Genomic DNA, 14,893 nt, shown 5'->3' with positions numbered 1-14,893 from the left:
TAAAGCTCTGGCAACAAATACTGCTTGCTATGGAAACCTATGCCACATGTGAATCCCTTGTCTTGTATGTTGGAGGAGACCAACTCTATTACCTGGCATCATCAGATCAAACCATGAAGGAACGGTCGGCTTGGTATTTCTACGTATATCCTTTTTTTTGTGAAATTTTCTTTTAAAATAATACTTTTGTTTCCTTTAGCCCAGCCTTGACTACTAGTAGGGAAGATTTCAAATTATCTCCTCAATCTGAAATATCCATGTTTTATGAAATTTGATCATTTTTTCCCTCCAAGGATTAGTATGATAATGAATTGAGCGTTCTGTCAAGAAAAATGCTAAGTTCAAAGTATTATTTCCTTCACTTCTAATTACAAATAAGTTTTACCTTTTATTGTGTTCCATTATACAATTTTACATAGTACCATTATTATTTTAAGCAATAATTAAGTAATTCGAATTCATGTTTTTGAGCTCTACTTCTCAGTATATAGAGTCACCTAAAAAAGTACAAACCGAGCACAGTGGTGCAATTTTCCAGGCACTTCCAAGTTGCTTAAATATTTACAAATAGGTAAGCACCCTGTTTGAAAGCATGAACATTTTGGTGTCAGGAGGAATCACTCCATGTATATCAACTCTTTGAATTTTAACATTTGCACAGCTCCAAATATTCCTGAGAAAGGTCAGTCTTGTTGTCACTTTACATCTGCATGTCCTCATATTTCAGCAGCATATCTTGGGGATCCATAACCTCTGTCACTCGATGTACCACTAATTGCACAAAATACATGCAATGTGTTGCTCATCCAAGGAGAATGCATTGTGTCTTCTCGTAGTATCTAAAGCAAAAAAGAAATCTGCATGTTTATTATGAAGCAAAATAGCCACTGCCAAAAAAGTATGTGTATATGAAACTGCAGGCATATTTCAATTCACCACTGACACTTAGCTATGTAAAATAACATAAGGCAGAAAGAGCAAAGAATAACATTACCGACTTAAGTCTTCAAAGCTGTATTACAAAGGCAGCATAGTAAAAAAGCAGAAAAGATCTGGTTACTCGTTAAGAAAAACAAAAGAGTGTAAAATGCAAAATTCAATGAAAAGTGAGAGGTAATGCAATCTTTAAAATATTTTTTAACACATGGTCATAACAAGGGCTCTAAACAGTGGACTCTTTGATATGAGTTTATGGACCATCTTCTAACACAGTGGTTCTCAGGATCAATCACCTGTGGGGCTTTTCCAACATGCAGATAACTATATGCCTTCCCTGGAGACTTGGGAAATTATATTAAATGAAGAGAAAAGTCAAAAGTGCATATTTCTCAAGACACACTATAATTATATAAGCTAATTGATACAGAAGATTTTTATTGAAATGGAGAACTTCAAAAAATATATTTTATATCCCATAAATATATAAACATATATATTCATATTAGTATAGATATTTTTAAATTATCCATTTGGTGTGATCAAAAGCAACAGAGATCTTACGTCCGGATTAGATGGAAGAAAAGAATAGGATACAAATCACATCCAACCTCTTCATTATTAGTTCCAACTTAGGTCTCAAGCTTTCAATACTTGGTTCTCAAGTTAGCTCTGAAACTTCAGTATTAAGGCTGCAAATTGGTCTATGGTGGCAGTAATGCATCATATCATTTATGTTCCTATAAATCATGTCTTACATAAAGTACATAATAGAGAAATTTCCTCTTACAAAAACATCACTCATGCACGAATCTGAAAGCATAGTTTAAGACATGACTAACTGATTATCCACACTTGTCAGATATGACAAGTGAATAGGGTAACTCATTGTGAAGAAAATAAAACATATCGGACAGACACAATGGCCACCACCAACTCTAAGAAACCTGTAATTAATAGTTGTTAAAAAGTCAAAAACTTGAAGAAGTTTTAAAAAGGACTGCATATTTTGGTATACTGTAACGGATTACAGTGAAAAGAAATATCCAGGCCATATCTTTTTGTTAAGTAATCATTTATGGAGCTCAACAGAATAATTCACATTTTAGTACATAGTTACAGTTTATTTTATTTTGTATTACTATATTTTCCTTTGGGAAATAATGTGTCTCAATGTGTACGGCTATAAAAGGGTTATTTTCTATATGAGAATCTAATAGGAAATATTGATATACAAAAATTCACTATAAAGTCAACATTTGCACAAAGTAAAGCGCATCTGAAAATGATGCATTATGACAGGAGAGCTTGAATAAATAAAACCAATAGAAACTAATTTTTTTTAGTTAGCTATCAATATATAATACCAAAGGTCTAAAATATTGGTCTCTGGGCCGGCCGAGTGGCGCGATGGTTAAGAACTCGCTTGGGATGCCAGAGGGCCCCGGTTCGGATCCCACATATGAGGGCCAGTGACACTGCCCTCCACAGCTGAGATGCTGAACAACAGCTCAACCTGGAGCTGGGCTGCCATGAGTCGCCGGCGACGGCGTGGGCTGCAGTCCCTGTGGCAGTGGATTGCCATGGGCTACCGTGTGTGGCCAGCAGCCAGCGTGAGTGGCCAGCAGCTGCAGTGAGCGGCCATCCAGAAGCCAGCGACTGATCTGCCTCGCCAGAGAAGAGCGCAATGATGGTGCCAACTTGGGCCAGTGAAGCAACATCCTCCACAACTAGATTGAAGAACAAAACGACAGCAACTTGTCTGTTCCCCTTTCCCCAATTCCCCAGCACTGTTCCCATCCCCCCAATTCCCCAATAAAAAAAAAATCTAAAAAAAATAAAAATAAAAAAATAAAATATTGGTCTCTACAACTAAATAAAATAGCCATGGCTTATGGGAAATAAATGAGAGACAGGTGGAATATATGAGAGCAGATTTGTAAAATCTATGCTTCAGGGAAAAAGAACTTTATAAAAACAACTACTCTGAGTATCCTGATAACAGTAATAGCAGTAAATTGAATAACTTGTTTTCAATTTGAACGATTTAGAGTTCATACAGCTAGGTCATGCAGCTGCATGCAAATTAAATAATTGTAATACAGTAGTACACACTGGATTAAATGACACGTGTAATTATTTTATATCTTTTGTGAAGGAGCATTTGCTGTTTTTTCTGTGGAAGAACAGAAACCCACAAACTTTACAGTTTCTAGGAGCAAACTATGTCATCTATTTGATAAAAGTATACCTCAGAACAGTGATGGTAAAGAAAGGCACATCCCCAATGTGCTCATGGGCTAAGCTTGAGATAGAGACAATAAAGGAAGTGGAATGGTTCACCACCTTCCTAGTCTCAACCACCTGACTGCTATGAGGAGACAAAAAAGGACTTCTGAAAACTGACAGCAAAGGGAGGCCTTGGAACAGTTTGCACTCACTCCTGAGTGGGCTAACAGAAGTAAAAACAGCAAACAGAAGAAACAGAACTCTGATTCCAGACATCTCAAGCCAACAAGATTCCCAGCCAAAGAAAATGGGTGAGTAGGAGACTGGTTTGGCTGACTGGATTCTCCTTACTGAGAGGACAATGGTTAGAAAATTGGACCCCTGATCACTCAATGCAGCCCTGAGCTAATTGTAACTAAATTTGCCATAGCTCTTCCTTAGAAAAAGCAGACAAAATGAATTCAGAGGTAGAGCTTGAGTCAAAGTCAACTAGTTCTTATTTCTCTAGAAAAACTCTTCACTTGTTTTCCCTATCATTACTCTGCAGTTCTTTAGATGCTAACCACTGTCAGCCTGTTTGTAAGTACACCCTTTGTGACAGTCTCACAGAGGCAAGTGCCTTCAAGCAATCCCTGAAATACAGTAGCAGAAAGAGATGAGAGTTTCCTTTCCAGAGTCAGCTTTAAGAATGTGTTCTCTAAAGGGTTGTAGTTCTCCTCATTTCTTTTAAGGAATCTTAATTTCTTAAAAATTGACAGTTTGAAGAGTTTCTGAAACAAATATTTATCTTATTGGGTGTTTTCCTGAGTAAGGAAATGAAGGAGACTTATTTTATAAGCTTAGTACACTCAGTCACTGAGGGACCAGACCATCATGCTTGTGACTTTTACAAACGTGTTTAAGATGTTAAAATACTTAAGTGACAATCCATGTATAGAGTGGTTGTAAACACAAATTTCAAGACCACCAATATAGGAATGAAGTTTACAAGGATAATCCAGGAGTATAGCAGTTTTAAGGTAAGTAGGTATATAAAAGTCATAACTACTTAATAATGACATAATTTGGCCATAATATGTTTTTCAGGTTGTGTTTCACTAAGTTAGCTGTAATTGTTATTACCACTCAGTTATAGGTTAAAATACTAAGGAGTTTTATGAAAATGCGAAGTTTTGCAGGCTGTATGGGTAGTAAGACAAGTCTCAAATTTTCGAAATCACTGGGGATCTCACCTAAATGACAGTATCTAGTTTCATACAGCCAAAATAGGGATGTTCATTTAGGGATTTGGCTATTGAGCCAATCATTCCACTTCTTTAGGACCCTTTTTGAGAGACTTTTATCCATGTTCACAGATCAACTCAGACTTGCTCAGCCAGTCTCTTCTAATGGCATTGTAGCAGAAAGAACAGCATGATTTATTACTGATAATTGCCTCAGATAATTGCTTCAAATTTGATTTGCATTATGTCACTTAAATGATTAAAGATAATATGAGCAAAATTTAAAATACAGACTGAATAATTTTAAGATAATGCACTTCAAACTAATAGATTTTGCTAAGTGACACTTTTAGAGACCCCAGGTCAGGTTTTCGTTTTCAACCAGCCTAATACTTGCCTGCTCGTGGATAATGTCAGACAATTCTTTCACCATTTCTCTGAAATTTGACTTTAGCCCTTCATGGTATTCAACTTGATCCTCTTTAATTAGTCGCTCATTTAGTTCAAGTGCAATGCTACATGCTTGTATGAATTTCCTGTGGATGAAGATCAAAGAAAAAGGTGTTGTTATTTACTCCCAGAAAGTCTCACTGACAATCAATTTGATATTCACTTTAACCATGGCTTGCCTAGAAGGAAGATTAGAATCCTGTATTTTCTCACTGTGCCTTTGCTAATGCCACTCCCTAAGTCTGAAATACCTTTTCCTTTCTTTTCTCTCAGATTTCTTACCACCTTCAACACCTGACTCAAAATGTACAGCCCCGCCCCCTTGGGTCACTCGAGTGGTGCATTGGTTAAGAGTTGGCTTGGGATGCCAGCTCTGAGCAGCAGGGCCCCGAGTTGGATCCCACATTAGGGCCAGTGACACTGCGCCCTCTACAGCTAAGATGGTGAACAACAGCTTGACCTGGAGCTGGGCTGTTGTGAGTCGCCGACGATGGCGTAGGCTGCAGTGGGTTGCTGTAAAGCTACCATGAGTGGCCAGCAGCCAGCGTGAGCTGCCAAGAGCTGCCATGAGTGGCCGGCCATCCAGGGCCCGGTGACTGATCTGCCTCACCCGGGAAGAGCACAATGATAATACCAACATGGGCCAGTGAAGCGACATCCTCCACAACTAGACAGAACAAAAGGACAGCAACTTGTCTGTTCCCCTTCCCTGATTTTCCAACACTGTTTCCCTCCCTCAATTCCCCAATAAAATCTTTTTAAAAAATGTACACCCCCTAGGAAGCCTACTTGCTCAGTAATTTACTTGATATTATATCAGCTAAATTTGTGCTAACATTAATGTGTATCTGTAGATAATGAGACATTCATTCAAAAATGATTTATTTGGGGTTTACTATGTACCCAGTACAGTGCTGGGTGCTGTAGCCATGAAGTACAATATGCCCTGGACTGTTAAGAGTAGGGGAAGAAAGTTGATGACTTATCATAAAAGTATTTTTTCCATTATTTCATGTGTTTATGTTTAATGTCCATAATTAAGAGTGTAGGTCTTAGGAGACAAAGCACCTCATGGACCATTTGTTTTGTATCCCAATCATAGCAACTAATAGAATCTTTTTGTACATGCCAGGCACTAATAAATGTTGGTGAATGAATGACTACTGGTTACTCTGTAACCTGGAAGATCTGATAACACACAGGCAGGAAAAGTAAATGAAATTAGTCAAGAGCAAATGAGTGGATAAATGATCATCTTTCTCTTTAGTCTATTTTACTCTACTGTCTCTCATTCTGAATGCTGTAAACTTTTATATATTAAACAGATGTTTTCCCTAATGCAAGACCATTCAGACATGCCTTTAGTTACAGGGATGTTCACTCAAGATAAGCTGTTGCCTGCCCTAGAGCGGCAGAATCCAAGTGGAACTAAGGATACAGGACAGTAGCAAATCACTCCAACCCTTCCAGTTCCACCTTTATTCCTACCATAAATGGTCTGAAATGCTGGAACACGAGGTCAGTTGGGCAAAGGAGGAAATCACGTCATGAATTTAGGCTTGTGTTTGTTTCACAACATCCAAAGCAATAAAGTAAGCTGGTATATTTCATCTCTTGGGTCACTAGGACATTGCCAATGCCCTGCAGCAAGAAAGAGATCTGGTGTTTCCTCACTAAAGTGCCATTAGGAGGGCACGTAAATATTGTAAAAGAGAAAAGAGAACGTCCTTTTTTGGAGGGATATTATTTGGTGAATATGTTAGTTTCTTTTAAGAAAAAAACAGAGTGAAAAGACACAGGTCTGATCTGAAAACAACAAAGCACTTACCTGAACATGTCTTTCAACTCATTGACTTTTTTAGGTGGGTACTTGCTGGCTTGACTGTCATTTAAGAAAGCCCTTGCATATGCCAATGGACCAGCATTTACCTACATTACAAAAGGAGAAAAATGAGAGTTGTCAGAATATAATCAAAAAGTAATTTTTGCATTTCTCTTTACAAAAACCAAATACTTTAAAAATCTGGATATGAGAAACACATTTACTATTCTTACTGTAAGTTTATTTGAAAAATGATTAACTAAAGCAAATAATCTGCAAAAATGCTATTCTAATAAATCAATGATTTCTGATACGTAAATATGGAGCTTGGCTACAGTCAGAGGGATTTATGTTAAAAGTCCTATGACATAACACGAAATTTATAGAAATTGAACATAATTTCTTTATTGAGTTAAACAAAAATAATGCACAGGTTTTTGCAGTCAATAAGAGTGTAACACAATTATAATTAATGCTTGTTCTGTGCCCTTAGGAAAACATGAAGAAACAGTTAAAACATGTACGGCATCCAACATACCTGCACTGAAACACAGCCCTGCAATTTAAGTTGGAGCTGAATCATGTCCACATCAGCAGAAGAGCAAAGTTTTTGCAGCTCTGCAGTTTTATCTTTTATTTCATCAGTAGCAACATCAATTGGCTTTAAATTAATCTGCTGTTCATAGTTTATAGGGATCCTCTTCTTCACATACGGAAACGAGTTTGAAGCTATTAAAATGTTAAGATTGATTCATTATATTAAAAAATCATTTGTTCAAACAGCAAAATTCATGAAAACATCCATTGTGCTTAATTCTCCCCATGGTTTCTCTAGACCAGGGGTCAGCAAACTGCGGCTCGCGAGCCACATGCAGCTCTTTGGGTACGTACATGTGGCTCTGAAGTAAAATTGAAAATGAAAATAAAACTATCATAGTTTCATTTCTAAAATATTTAAAGGATATTAGTCACAGAATGGTGCTTTCACTTGTTTCATGGCTCTTGAATAATTTTTAAATTGTTGTGAGGGGCAGGATTGGCTCTTCTGTCTCAAAAGTTTGCTGACCCCTGCTCTAGACAATACCTTAGGGCACCGTATAGCACATCAGTACTTCAGGATTAAGGGAGATCTTCTCTTTATGAGACATCTTGGAGCAATCACGAATTACATATGGGAAAACTATGGTTGATAACACAGCCATGGTTGTGCAAGCTAGTGACTGAGCAGCAGAACAACGAATGATTAAAATTTCAGTTATATTTTCCAGCGGGCCAGCTGCTATTTGTGTTTATCAAAGAAGACCAAGTCAAACAATAAATTATCAGGCAAAGTCTTACTTACTAGTCAAGATTGTACGGCGTTTGCACTGTTCTTCTACACAGCCTTGCTTTTTGCCTGATAACGTATAAGGAGCCTCAAAAACAAATTTGTTGATATTATGGTTTCTTTCAAACTCGGTCTTTCTTTCTGTGAGTTCTTTGTCATCAAAGTAGGGCTTCACATGCGTGACTTGGATATGAGCATATTTTGGATCAAGCTCTTTGGCATTTACCTATGAAGTAAGAAAGTTTTGTTTTTTATTCAGAGGAAGGGAGAAGGGGGTACAAGTAAGCTGCTTCTCTGAGATCATCTGAGGAATACTGGCATCGTGATTATGTTCCCAATGGAACAGACACTGGAGGGGGTCTTTGTTCTTTTAATTAAAGGATCATTTTCTTCTATTATAAAGAAATTATAGAAGCCTACTTGGAGATTACAGAAATGTAGGAATAAAAAATATAATCCTACCACTCAGCAGTGACATTACTCACAATTTCATTATATTTCCTTCCAATCTTTTTTCTATGCACATATATTTACAAAATTGAGATCATACTGAATTGTTTTGCAATCTGAATCCTTAAAAATATATTAAAACAGTTAAATGTACATTTGAATTCCACCTCAATAAACATTTGTTATAGAGAGGATTCTGAGAAGATGGCAGAGCACCAGAAATCTACCTTCCTACCTAGACAACAATTACACTGGCAGAATCTGTCTGGTGTTGCTATTTTGGAACTGCAGTCTATTGAAGGCTTGACACTTCCAGAGGAAGGCTTGGGCAGAAAATTACAGTTAATTTTGATTTTGGTCAGTTTTAGCTCTTGGCACAATGGCAGCTACCCACCCCTCAGCTCCATATCAGGTAGCTGTGCACATGTCCCTGGGACAGCATTACTCACAATAGTGAAAACATGGAAGCAACCCAAGTGTCCACTGACAGATGGATAAGCAAAATGTGATGTATACATACAACGGGATATTATTCAGCCTTAGAAAGGAAGGATATTCTGCAATGTGCTACAACATGAATGAACCTTGACGATACTACACTAAGTGAAATAAGCCAACCACAAAAAGACAAATACTGTGTGATTACACTTATATGAACCATACATATAAGAAAAGTCAAAATCATAGAGACAAAGTAGAATGGTAGTTGCCAGGAGCTGAGGGGACAGGGGGAAGAAATTATTATTTAATGGGTATAAAGCTTCAATTTTACAAGATAAATACGTTCTAAAGATGGACACTGGTGATGGCTGCACAATATGAAATTAATATCATTGAACTGTACACTTAAAAATGGTTACATAGCAAATTTTATGTTATGTGTATTTTACCACCATAAAAATGTAGTTACTATAGTTCTATGTTGTCGTCTTCAACATGACTTTTTTTTTTAAAGATTTTTATTGGGGAACTAGGGGATGGGAATAGTGCTGGGGAATTGGGGGAAGGGGAACAGACAAGTTGCTGTCGTTTTGTTCTTCAGTCTAGTTGTGGAGGACGTTGCTTCACTGGCCCAAGTTGGCACCATCATTGCGCCCTTCCCGGGCAAGGCAGATCAGTCGCCAGTTTCTGGACGGCCGCTCACTGCGGCTGCTGGCTACCGGCTACACATGATAGCCCATGGCAACCCACTGCCACAGGGGCTGCAGCCTACGCCGGCGCCGTCGCCCCATGGCAGCCCAGCTCCAGGTTGAGCTGTTGTTCCGCATCTTATCTGTGGAGGGCAGTGTCACTGGCCCTCATATGTGGGATCCGAACCGGGGCCTTCGGGCGTCCCAAGCCAGCTCTTAACCAACGCGCCACTCGGCCGGCTCATCAACATGACTTTTAATGGTTTTATATATATAAACATTATTTATTGGACCACTATCTCATTAATAGTCTCAGGTTGTTTTCTGAGTCTTTGCCCTTGCAATTAATGCTGCAATGAGCATCCTTGCATTTAAAACTGTGCAATTTTTTTCCTGATTTATTCCTTAGAAGTTTCTTAGTTAACATATTTACATGGTCTCAAGGATTTTGATATATATTACCCAATTACCCTACAAAAAAGCTAACCAATTTGTATATCCACAAGCAGTGTTTGACACTCTAAGAGTGGGTACCCTTGACTGCATTAATCCTTCATATGGAGGAAGAGGACCTCTTTCATGAAGAGCCTAAATTCCACGTTAGGAAGCTATGCTGCTGGAGGGAAATCCCAAAACTGTCCCTATTCGAGTTTCAGTCTGTGGGCTCTAATATCCTCCTCTCCAGCAATCTCTCCATTAACTCCAGATGATGCCCAGGACTCTCTTTCAGTGTTTAAGCCAATTAAAGTTGTACCTTGGGCTGTCCGAGTGGCTCAATTGGTTAAGAGTTTGCTTAAGAGCGTGCGCTCTGAGCAACAGGGCCACCGGTTCGATTCCCACATGGGCCAGTGAGTTGCGCCCCAGCTGAGCTGACAACAGGTGGCAGAATGGCTCAGCTGGTGTATCACATGCTCCTAACAACAAGACTGTTCGATGGTGGGCTATGCCCGCCCACAACTAAGACTGAACTCGGCACCTTGAGATGAGCTGCCGCCTGGACGGCTCAGTGGATAGAGTTGCACGCTCTTAAAAACAAGGCTGCCGGGTTCGACTCCTGCATGGGATGGTGGCTATGCCCACCCACATCTAAGACTTAGTAACACAGCACCTTGAGCTTAGAGGCAACAAACTGCCGGCGGGCAGCCAGATGGCAACTGGACTTGGAGCTGATCTAGCTGCGCCCTCCACAACTAAGATTGAAGGGCAACAACTTGGCTGTTCCCTTTCCCCAATTTCCCAATAAAAAAAAAATTGTACCCTGGGTGTTGGTGACTTTGTCAGTATCTTTGCAACTTATGATATTCAAACCCTTTTGTGCTTAGTGTAGGAAACAAACAAACAAAAAAAGGAACAAACAAAAATTTCTTAATTAAAGTCCCTGTATCCTTTTTGTTTCTCTACAGATATAGGAGGACAGACAGGGATAGAAAGTTTCTTAGCATCTTTTAACTTCTCCAAATCTATCCTACTTGAAAAACCTGAAAGCCTATATTTCCAGAAACCTTAACCTTCTTTTCTATCCCATCAAAAAAGTTATATTTCTCCAGAGAGTACACAGGAGATAGGAGGTAATTATCTGACTAAGACAAAACATACGAGAGAACAAAAAAAGTCAAGCCTGATTTTAGCTTTATAAATGTAAAATATGCATATGGTAAATCATTCAAACAGTAGACAAGGGTATACATGAAAAGTAAAAAATTTCTTTCTTCCCATGTAAGTCCCTCTCCTCAGGGGTAGCCCTGGACAATAATTTTGTATGTATCATTCCAGGAATTTCCTAAGCATGTACAAGTGAGTATATGTGAATATCCGTTTTTACACAAATGTGATAATCCTATCCATACTGTCCCACACCTACTCTTTTTTCCCCTCAATAATATTTCTTATTAGATTTGTAAGTGTTGATAGGAACCTATCTCAGTATTTTTAACACCTAGGTTATATATCCATTATAATCCAAGTATGGGTAACATCACCATTTCTTGAGTCATATGGATGTTTAGACTGCTGTCAGGTTTTTGCTATATAAACTTTGCAGCAATAAACCCCTTTATTTATTTTTTTTTTATTTTTTATTTATTTATTTATTATTATTATTTTTTTAGCTGAGCCATCCTGCCACCTGTTGGCAGCTCAGCAACTGCTCAGCTCGGGCTGACTCGAACCGCTGTTGCTCAGAGCTCAAACTCTTGAGCGAGCTCTTAACCAACTGAGCCACTCAGCCGGCCCTAGCAAGAAACCCCTTTAAATGTACATCTTTATGTGTCTACATCTACAAGGTAAAATCTTAAATGTGAAACTGTTAGGTCCAAGGACACATACAGTTTAAAATATTGGACTACATTATCAAAATGCTTTTTACATTGTCTGTGCCCTTAAGCAGATTGTGTTCTTTGGCAAGGTAAAAGAGTGTTTTTAATTTTTACTTTCACACATTAAGAAAGCAATAAAGACATTAAAAGTAGCAACTGCTTATTATGTCTGTTGCCTCCGGGGAAAGACTAAAATATTGCGCATACAAATAATGCCAGGAGTCTAGCTGCTTGATGGTGGTTTGTCACTAGCACATGTTGGCCAAGTTTTCAGAGACAGAATAAAGTAGAAAACTGTATGTTGTTCAGCAAGCCTAGCTTTCCTTTAAATTTCCACTTATAGTATCAGCAGTGTGGCAGCAAGCCCAAGGCTATCTGGGTACAAGGAGATAAAATCTTCTGTGGTCTTGATTCAAGAAAACAACACAAAATATAAAATTGGTAAGGAGAGAAGTTAGGGAGGTTGGGCCAAAAATTAATAAATTTTGGACCGACTAGCAAATCTATTTTAAAATGCCTAAGGTATACATTTTAAGATAAAAACCATCTCCAAGAGATGTAGGTCAGTCTACAGCGAAGAGATCATTTTCATGGTAAACAGCAGTCTTCACCACTGCCAGGGGCCTTTCACTCGGGAAAAGCTGTGCAGTGCTTTGCACAGCACCATGCACATCAGAGTTGCTCAGGAAATACTGCTGTGTCCTTTCTACCTTAAACATCAACTCTCATCCTGAGTGCTTCCATGGCAACTAAGGATGGTCAGGGATTCCTACTGTGCTTTCCCTGAATTCTGCCTGTAGGGAATTATGCATTTCCTAGAAAAGGCCTCTCTTACTGCAAACTTTTTTTATCCTGCCTTGGCAGGGCCTGGTGGGATGGATAACCTTTAGAGTAAGGCCCAAGGCATCTCTCCGACACCCACTTCATTGCATATGTAAATACTGAACTAAGGATTTCTTAGAAGAAAATGTGTGCCCCAAGGTGATTTTAATCATAAAGTATAAAATTGACAATCATCATGAACAACAGCATCCACAATAGCAGCTAACCTTTATTAAGCATGCTGGCTTCTATTATTATTAATATTTTTTGCATACCAGGGACCCTATAACTCCACGAGGAAAGCACTATTGATACCTCCATTTTACTAATAAGAAAAAAGGAGGCTCAGAGAGGTTCAGTAACTTCCCCCAAGATCACACAGCTAGTAAGTGACAAGAGGATGGAGATGTGAATCCTACTCTCTCTGATTCCAAAGCCCCTGTCCTTTCTCTCACTCTGGAAAGGCTCTATTTCAATATGCTTCTCCTCCACCAGCTAACAAAAGGAAAAAAGTCAGGAGCAATGTACCATGCTTGGAACTAACAAGTAATGATTTCACCATGAAGGCTATAGTTACCTTATCTGAATCCTGAATTATTTTGACATTCTCAGTACCAAATTTTTCACCATAAAGTTTAACAAGTCTCAGGGAAATCTCCGAGAGGCCGGTGAGCTTTGGCTCTTTGTAGATGTACTCCTTTCCATCTTCTTCTTCAAAAAAAGACTATTGTAAAGTTAAACACATAATAATTTATCAATAGTATGAACAAACAACATTTAAAGAAAATCTACTACATAGCTAGTAATAATGCATTTGAAAAACATTTTAATATTAGTACTAAGAGCCACATTCATATATACCCCTTTTAACTTCAGGTAAACGAGAATTTTCAAATTCAGTCATATGAACATATTATTGGCCTAAAGATTTCCATACTACATTTTTCTCTTTTGCTATATACTTACCTGTTTCTTTTTATTTGAAAGCTTGGACTACTACATATTAAATATATACCTTTAGAAGCTTAACAGAAAGTCAATGTGAGGGAAAATTTCAAATCTTCTATATTGTACTCTGACCTAATGAATTTAGATATGAGAATCAGTGAACTTGACACTTACAAAATAGGCTTCCTCCTGTTGTGACAGGCACTCTAGACAGAATCTTAGGACCAGTAACTGCTGCTATAGTAATCTAATAATACAAATGTGAATGCTTAAAAAGAAAAATAACTTTATGAACTAAAGTATACTTACTTGGCCATAAAAAGCAACTCTGAAGAAAGTGCCTAAAAGTCTTTTTTTTGTGTGCATAACCTCCAGAATTTTTGTGTAAGCTCCATGAAGAGTTCTATAAACTTGAGTAAGTTTCTGAAAAATGAGAATATACAAATCAGCTTTGTCTATTGGTTCATTATTAAATGTCTTTAAGATAAATGCACAGAGGAGAAAAGCAACAATATTTCCTTTTCATAATGGTTTTGGTGGGGTCATTCACACTCCCCTCCCCGAAAGTCTTCAACAACTCTAGGTCTAAGGGTAGAATTAAAATTGTTAAATAACTTTGTATTTCTAAGTATCATGCTTTATTTCATTAATATCACAATGGTAATATAGACTTTAAAAATACTATATTATTGACTACTATTTTCTATATGCCTAAATTACTTTAACTGAAACAGAAACAAAATGCTCCGCTTGAGCTCTTAGGTTGAGATGAGAATAAAAAATTTATCAAAAACTTTTGGAGATGAAAATAAAACACAGATACAAAGATAATAGCATGAGCCTCAGTGAGGACTGCTTTCATACAAGTTCACAGACATATTCAAAGAATATAGTCTTCTGTACACCCAGAAAAGGGGAGGCACATTGTGCAAATAACATTTCAAGAATGTGAAATGACAACATAAAGAATGGGAGAAAAGTATCTTCAAGTCACAGATCTGATAAAGGTTTCATATACAGAAAATATTTAGAACTTTCATGATTCAACAAAAAGACAAACACCCAATTTTATTTGTTAAAATTTTTATTAAATTTATTAAGGTGACATTGGTTAGTAAAATCATATAGGTTTCAAGTGTACAATTCTATAATGTATCATCTATATATCACATTGTGTGTTCACCACCCAGAGTCAGTTCTCCTTCCATCACCATATATTTGATCCCTTTTACCCTCTTCTA

The 14,893-nt window shown here is 37.8% G+C and overlaps 1 protein-coding gene across 3 annotated transcripts in view; it reads right to left on the bottom strand.

Annotated features, from left to right (window-relative positions):
- Nucleotides 1-362: 362 nt before the first annotated feature.
- The window catches only part of DOCK11 (dedicator of cytokinesis 11), a 207,103-nt gene continuing 192,572 nt past the window's right edge, over nt 363-14,893 (bottom strand). The window contains exons 48-55 of one of the 3 annotated variants that reach the window (XM_019667848.1): nt 13,962-14,075; nt 13,282-13,428; nt 8,003-8,213; nt 7,199-7,389; nt 6,667-6,767; nt 4,786-4,924; nt 995-1,012; nt 748-839 (exon numbers count right to left, since the gene is read on the bottom strand). In XM_019667848.1, the coding sequence (XP_019523393.1) occupies nt 1,007-1,012; nt 4,786-4,924; nt 6,667-6,767; nt 7,199-7,389; nt 8,003-8,213; nt 13,282-13,428; nt 13,962-14,075 (909 nt within the window). In that variant the 3' untranslated portion in view covers nt 748-839; nt 995-1,006. Of the gene's footprint in view, nt 840-994; nt 1,013-4,785; nt 4,925-6,666; nt 6,768-7,198; nt 7,390-8,002; nt 8,214-13,281; nt 13,429-13,961; nt 14,076-14,893 lie in introns of all 3 variants that reach the window. The other 2 variants (XM_019667847.1, XM_019667846.1) reach the window with 2 other exon arrangements.

Source organism: Hipposideros armiger, unplaced genomic scaffold (genome assembly GCF_001890085.2).
Source record: "Hipposideros armiger isolate ML-2016 unplaced genomic scaffold, ASM189008v1 scaffold_508, whole genome shotgun sequence".
Classification (NCBI taxonomy): Eukaryota; Metazoa; Chordata; class Mammalia; order Chiroptera; family Hipposideridae; genus Hipposideros; species Hipposideros armiger.
Note: the sequence above shows the minus strand (reverse complement) of the source record. Positions and strands in the feature narration are given on the sequence as shown.